The sequence below is a fragment of the Halyomorpha halys genome, unplaced genomic scaffold (assembly GCF_000696795.3).
Source record: "Halyomorpha halys isolate HHAL.00 unplaced genomic scaffold, Hhal_1.1 Scaffold1218.1, whole genome shotgun sequence".
NCBI lineage: Eukaryota > Metazoa > Arthropoda > Insecta > Hemiptera > Pentatomidae > Halyomorpha > Halyomorpha halys.
The window spans coordinates 280,273-288,457 of NW_027106975.1; the positions used below are offsets into that span (position 1 = coordinate 280,273).

The following is an 8,185-nucleotide window of genomic DNA, read 5'->3' on the forward strand; positions in this document are numbered from 1 at the left end:
AAGGTCCATGAAGTTGCACTCCCAGTTAACGACAGTTAAAGAAGCAGTGACCAGTGACCTACAACTTGCGATACCCAACTACAACCCGAAGACTGAAGCCCTGGCTGCTGCAGGGCATCCTGCTATAAGTTCTATATTTATCAGTTCTGTTATTGTCATTCTGAAATTTTATTTTATTTTTAATTTTTTTTCTCTTCACTTCTTTTTTTTTTTTTTTTTTTTTTTTTTTTGCCAAGACTCCTATCTGGAGCCGTATACTGCCTATATATTGTCTTAAGTATACAGTTTTTTTTCTTCTGAGAATTCACATGGGCAAGACATGTTTAAGGTCTTGTCAGATTTTATTTTGATTTGATATTGTATGTATTATTTTATGAAATAATAAATACTTTTAGTCAGATGCAGTTAATATGTCAATATTATCAAATAACCTAAACCCAAGATAATAAAAAGAAATATAGCCAACAGGCAAAAAAATAAAAGATGATAATACTAACTCATAAATCATATTAACTTTCTCAGGAACTTGTTTCAGAGAACAGTGTCGCAGCTCTTGAACAGATAGCCAAAACCGAATATTCTCATGGGAATATTCTTTTTTTAAATAATTTGTAAATTCTTGAATACCTGAAAACAGAAACAAACAAAACTAAATTTATATTAAAACTAGATATTATGTAAAGTATATCACTTTAATTTTAATGAACAAACCTGTTGGATCGGCTAAAAGATCCTCAAATGAAAGTGCCCACTTTTTGACTCTTTTTTCAGTAGGTAAGTCAACTCTGAAATTATAAAAGTGATTTTATGAATAATATTGATTTAATAGATAAGTGAGTTAGTTAAATAGTTAAATGCTAATATGATTGAATATAATAAATGTTGGCCATTTTACTCTGGCTAAAACAGGTTAGCGACCTGTATGATAGGCCGCTCTTATTACCATACATGCAATATATCAAGGTATAGAAGCCAATAAGTGAATTTGATAGATAATAATAATTAGTATAATAGGTACAGAAATTATTATACCATTTTATTATATTAGTGGCTTTGATTTAATTTCAATTTAACTTTGTTCCATCAAAGAAAACCAACCAATTAGCAAAATATATGAATCAATTAACTATGAACAAGAGAGTAGGAATTTAAACATATGAATGTTGAAGGTGCCTTGTAATTAAGAGCCTCTTACACCATTTTATTGCTGTAATAGATGGGAACACTGAGGGTTGGTAATGCAGCACAATAGAGTGAAAAATCAGAGAAAGTCGTCTAAGATGTTGGCAGTCATAGGGAGGCAAGTTATTAACTCCTGTGGTTTTACGTAGTAGCCTTGCTATTGGTAGCCCTCTACACTGCAGGGAATTTTACTACAGTTAGACAGGGCTACTCAAAGAGATTAGACAAGATGTCACGCAAAATCATTACAGACTAAATCTCTTCTGTTAATTTACAGTTAACAGAATTCTCAAACTACATATTGTGTAGAATGGAAGAAGAGACTGCATACTAAAAGATTACATCGTGAGATGGTACAAAATTTGATGGTAAATGAATTTTGGTAACACCTAAATCAAGGGCTCCAATAACAATGCATCTAGATTTTTATCCAGATAACAGCTATATGGATTCTATACCCGAATTTCTTGCATGCAGAAGTTAAATTAATGAACTGGCAGAATAGTGTTTAAATTAGGTGTAAAAGGTACACCTATTACACTTGCATGAAGTGATAAATAATATGTAAATTATTTTTTCTTGGTTTCTAGAAATAAACAATTTTTTTAATAATCAAAATATCAACATATAAGTATAAAGTATATATGAGGAGATTAATGTCATAACAAATGTTTTAACTTTTGATAATAAAATTACTATCTATTTGATTTTTAAAGTTTACCAACACTTTTTCATCCTAATTTTTACCCGACTTCGGCTTAGCTACAAAGAGGTTAATTTAGGCATTTAGATAGAACATTTGTAGGTACGTAGCAATTTTAGAATAGCTCAAGCGATTTCTAAGTTTGATGTATTATATTACTCAGTGAGATCACTTGAATGTTTGAAAATACTCTTTTTTCTTCTTTCTTTATTTATTTTTTCCCAATAGATTTTGTTGGTTTATGTTGTTAATGTGTTTACACTGGAGAAAGTAATCAGCAGGCAGTCATTCTATATAGATAAGGTAATGTTATGACCTAAAAATGAGTTCCATCATCAGAACATGTTTGGCAGTGATGGGTGAATAATTTACAATAAATCTCAGCTCACAGAATTTTTTTTGAAATTATATTGTAAGTATTCTTAGCTTATTGTTTAAGTTTCATATCATATTATATGTAAGTTCACAATTATATAAAATAAAATATAAATTGGAAATTTTTGAAAAAAAAAAAAAAAAAAAGAAGTCCAAATACAATATAATTTAATAAAAAAAAAAAGACTTTCTAGCTCCTAGCATCTGTTTATGTAAACTTAGAGAGAAAGTATATTAATGTGTTGTTTGAAAAATGTTTGTGAATAGAAGGTTACTACTACACTTTTATTGATTCAAACTTCTTATTTATATTTGAGGATCAGAATGGAATATTCCACATTGTAAAATTTGAGAATTTAGTAATAAAATTAATAAATCTTAAAAATGTGTCCTTCAATGATCTTAAAATGTTAGAAATAATTTACAAAATTGGTCAAAAGCAGTTAGACAAAAAATGGTAATTTGTTCCACAAAAAGAGTTATTCCCAAAATCACAGCAAATGAGTTGGTCTACTTTGGTTTTCAACACCTCCTTTAACCTTATACAGGTCCCACACAATAAAAAATATTGTGCAAAGTTAGAAAAGGGATAAAGAGAAGGAAACTAGAAGTTCTACAATTCATTATTATTATTTTATTTTATTTTTTTTAACAAGCAATTAAAAATACTTAATTCTCCTAATTTCTATTACCTTAAGAAACAGTGATATATATATATTTTGTCAAAATTAAACTTATACAAAAAAGTTTATAAATAAATTAAAAAATACAGAGTTTAGTTTTTTTTTTTTATCATTAAATAATTATTTTCTGATTACTTACAGAGGAGCATTGAACTGCCAGAGATGGGGATCATCAGACAGCCAGGGGTTGGATGGCTGAGCTGGAGTAAGGAAAGGATCATATTCAGTGTACGTACTTGAATAACTGATTAGACCCTCGATAGCTTGAGAAGCTTTCACTCGAGATCGAGAGACTTGTCGCTTCAAAATTTCTATCTGCAAACATTGAAGCATATTTCAAAAGGTATTAGAAACCCAATCATTGAAAGGCATGATTATGTCTGTGGAAAAAATTATGATTTTAAACACATAAGCAAATAATTACATAAATCCTAAGCATTCACTGATTAACTACTATCCAATTTAATATTTATGTAGTGGAGCAAATCATTTAAAAACTAAAGTAAAAATTTTACCTGTGAGTTACCAGGAGTGGCAGCTACAACTTTTCGAAGCGATAAGATTGGGGACGGTTCAAGAGGAGGGGCGTACCCAGGAGGAGGCCTATGGATGCGCCAATAAGCACGCTCCTGGGAATCGGCCACTAATTTATCGGTTTTCTTCCTCTCTTTACCCACTTTTACCTGGAAAAAGTCGAATGAAAATTGCTTGTCAAAAGAAAAAAAAAGAGTATTTAAATTAATCTTAAACCATTAGAGCCAACAAAATAAACAATATAATAATCATTAAAATACTTGAATTAAAAAATACTATGAATGAATAAAATTATAGTAAAAATAAAGTTGTGAAATCCTTAGATAATGGATGGTAGGAAAAAAAAAGTGTTCAACAAGGGAAAAGAAATCTATCAATACAGGACTTAAAAAATATATATAATGTATAAATGCAATTACCTCTAAGATTAATTATTACATATACCTAAGAATAGAGGAACACGTTGACTAATACATGATGCAATGAACTCATCAACAAAGATTTTACATTAACATTTATTGACTTATTACAAATCAATATTCTGCTTTCCTGTATTATTTTCTGTACATAATAGATGAAAAACATGTTTTTCTCCAGACTGAAGCACCAAAATGGTGATTTTGAGTAAATTTGTAAAAAATTTTCAAATTAGTCCTATAACTTTTCATTTATAACATAAATCTTCAAGAAAATTAAGTTATGAAGAAAAGAAAACAATATTTGTGTGTGACTCAAAAAGTTAAAAAAAAAAAAAACCTATAATATACATTATATGATAAATTATATACATTTTAACACTTGGAAGGAAATTAAATAACCTAAAAAACACTAAATTCAGTATTAAGAGAGATGAAGTTTTGTACTGAAGTTTTTAGATTGCTAGCTAAGGAGATTAATGTAATACGGTCTTCTATCCATTTTAGAGCCTCTCAGTCCATCCTAACATTCATACATACAATTGCTATGTATGATATAATGATATATCATATAATTATAATTTTTTTAAAATGATAAAAAAGGGTTTTTCTGAGTTATGATGTACTATAGAGCTAATGTGAAGCAAAGTTTTACAAAATAACTTTATCACTAGGATGCACAGTTTAGAAGCTATAGGTGAAAAAAAAACAAAAAAAACAAGACCTGATTTGTTATTTTATCAAATTAATTAGCTGCTTAATGAGCGCTTTAGGTCAGACAGAAATGTGTTTCTGCATTAAGTGTGGACTCATATTTAGTACTCATTAGTATTTTCAGGCCAAAATTGAAAAAAAAACAACTTTATTTTTGGTTTACAATAATTTACTTCAATATTTTTTGTTTTAATAAATTGCTTGTTACTCATTTTGATGGTTCTATTAATAAAAATCTTTGCACTATTCACCAACAGCATTTTAAGGTAGTTTGAATAAAAATTCCATAATCTATTCCTATATATACATTTTTGGTTCATTTAGTAAGTAATAAATTGTGTCAAAAAATCCAAGATTGTCGTAAAGTTTTTCTATTGTGAATGTTAACCTCTGATTATGGTTATTAAATTGTTATAATATTTTATTATATTTATTCTTCTTAATAATTAAAAATAAGCTATCAATATATTGTTTAGTTAGCAGAGGTTCAATTTATTACGTTTTTTAAATTTATGTGAAAATTAATTTATTTAGGTAGATACACCTAAAATTAACTATGATATTTCTTCTCATCAATTACATGGATTATTGTTGCGAGCAGAACTTATTTTCATAATTGAAATAAGTATGTTTGGTAACAAATATTATTTCTTCCATGAGAATTCTTTGGTTTTAAATTTCTTCCCAATATCTTCTAATATTTTTGTTAGAATACTAATTTTTTATACACACTTATCATTTTCCATTCTTCACTAACTAGTTTTATATTAAATATGGAATTAATTTCATTTTAAACACCTTTTTAATATCAGAATGAGAATATTAAAAAGATTTTCCGATGTTATGAACATCATAACATAAAATTAGGTTTATGCAATAGAAATAAACTTAATAAATACCTGATACTAAGAATCAAGGAATTCATTGGGTATATGTTATGAACAAAAATTTGAACATAAATATAGTAGAAATATCAAATAAAATAATATAAAAAACGAAAATAGAAATTGGTTAGAACAATAAATATTTAAAACTAGTAATAAAAATTTAGGGCAATACACCTAAAAATAAACATTTCAAATGGACTTACAGATTTAGGACAATAGACCTGAAAGTAAATATTACTTACAGAAGTCCAAAATAGGACACTTAATATGTGAAATTGATTAAGCAAGTTGAGATAAACCGACTATTTTCAGTAATTAACTAATTTCCTAATGGAAACATTTTTTTAAGGGAGTTTTTTATATTTTCTTTTCTTTGAATTTAAATAAGCATTATATAATGTATACAATGTAACATTTAGTCAAATAAAGTTCAAATACCTCTTTTTTTAACCCAACACATTGTCATCATTGGTGTATGCCACTGAATCTATGTACGCAATCAGCTCATACATGAATATTTTGAGGGTTTTTTTTTTTTTTTTTCACTGAATTACTGAATAAGGACTCTAGAAAATTATTGTATATTATCAAATTTTCTATAAAACATTAACACTACACCAAATAATCCAAAACAATATATATATATTTACATATTTACCTATCCTATAAAACACTGGTTGAGACAAGATGCCACTATGATGATGTGTTGATTTTTTTAGTGTACAAAATTCTACCATTGTTTTAGTTTTTTGAACTTAATATATCACAGCTTTAGTGATAATACATACATAATTCTATTTTTTATTTTTTAATATTCACTACTTCTTAAGGGACACTTCTGTATTACAGATAAAATTATCTTCCCCATAGGTGTCTTCCATATTAGTTTCACTATATATGAAAATGATATAAGTTTATTTTTGCTCATCTATTGAAAATCAAACAAACTTTTAACAAAAATTGGAAAGAAGAGTACAAGATTAAATTGTCATTCCAATAAATACTTTTTTGAATAAATACTAATAAGAATCATATCAATTTCATGAAGTATAAACACACAATATTCCATTTAAATTAACTATGGGGCAGATATTAAACATTTATCCTCCTTCTAATTAAATAGAATTGAAACTTCTAAATTACTACATAAGAAAATGCAAAGCTTGGAATGGGGAATTTAGCATCTATTCATCAATTAAAATAGTGTATAAGGCATACATTTAAAGAACCTCCTGATATCTTACCAGAAGTATGACTTCAATATTCCTTTATTTAGAATAGATATCACCTCCGAAGGAAAAAAAATTGTATTTCTTAAGCTTTTTAATTTTGTTACACAGACATTTGCTGAGATATAAGATCAGTTGTCAAATGTAAAACTTCACGTTAATTTGGTAAAGGCACAATATACAAATATTTTACTTAATAAGTATGCTTTGTATCAAGGGTCTCTAAACAACAGCCTGTAAGCTTCATTCATCAGACCTTTAGTTTATTTTTTGTACATTTTAAAATTTACAACATGAGTAAATCATAAAAAAAAAAAAGTTTTTATTAATGACTTAACCACATAAGTTACAAATATCTGAAGGGTTAAAAGTAACCAATAGCTACACAGAAATACGATAATGTGATGAGGAAAGTCTTAAGGTGCCCATTGAAGACAAGGTGTATATTAAATGTTCGTTCAGGCATGATTAATCAGGCAACATCCAATTAAAGTCAAACCAATATAAGAGTTAATAGCACACCTACCATTTTTGACAGGATATTCTACAGAAAAGTCTTAACCTATTGCACAATGATAATTTGATAATACATTTTAACCTGATTTTAACAAAGATAGTATTATATTAGTATGATTGATACCAGATATTGGAAATATATCAGAAATTAAATCATGCTCTGTTTCTGTTAAAATAAACAATACACCAGAACTCAACATGTTATCAAACCAACAGCATTAAAAAATATATTTATTTTCACAGGTAGATCATTTTAGTTTAGACAGCATTATTCTTATAAATTAAGAGTATAAGTAATAGTCATCTAATGAGAATATTGATTAACGTATGCAAACACAAAGCAAACATGAAATTAAAAACACAACTTAAATTGAGCATAACAAAGCATAACATATTAAAAGCCAAGCATACAAATTAATGAAATTGAAGAAAAAACTGAAAGGACCAGTAGAGAACATAAACCACCAACTATTTCTAACATGAATAAAATATATATATATATAACATTGTTAAAACCCTACATCCATTCAGAATTTGAAAAAATACAAAGAAAAAAAGAAAAAAAAAAGGTGACAAACAGCAAATGATCAAATAGCAAAATGGCAATAATGTAATAGCAAAATTTAAGTAATAATGAAATAAATTTATAAAAATATGTGGCAGCAATTCTCAAAAAAAAAAAAAAAATAAATAAATAAAATAAAATTATCTGTTACAATGAATAATACATTCGATCAAATGATGGCATTTCTCATATTTTAATTACTATATAAATTATGCTACTAATGTTCCAAAGTTAGATCCCAGGATTTTATTCCTTCATCTTCAAAAAACTTTTTATTTGCCCAAAACAAATCATGTTTCCTTATCTATTCACACTTATCTCATCCACTACACTGTGTGGTTCTATGACATATGTATATGTATATGTGTATATATATATATA

General features: G+C 27.1%; 1 protein-coding gene across 8 annotated transcripts in view; it reads right to left on the reverse strand.

The window, feature by feature from the left end:
• The window catches only part of LOC106688842 (regulator of G-protein signaling 7), a 58,900-nt gene that overhangs the window by 22,354 nt on the left and 28,361 nt on the right, over positions 1-8,185 (reverse strand). For all 8 annotated transcript variants that reach the window (XR_010842854.1, XM_067045292.1, XM_014433509.3 and 5 more), the window contains 4 exons: positions 3,459-3,626; positions 3,083-3,258; positions 712-785; positions 498-627 (listed from right to left, as the gene is read on the reverse strand). Coding sequence is in view for 7 of the 8 variants with exons in the window: in XM_067045292.1 (XP_066901393.1) it covers positions 498-627; positions 712-785; positions 3,083-3,258; positions 3,459-3,626 (548 nt within the window). In the remaining variant the exon portion in view is untranslated. The remainder of the gene's footprint in view (positions 1-497; positions 628-711; positions 786-3,082; positions 3,259-3,458; positions 3,627-8,185) is intronic.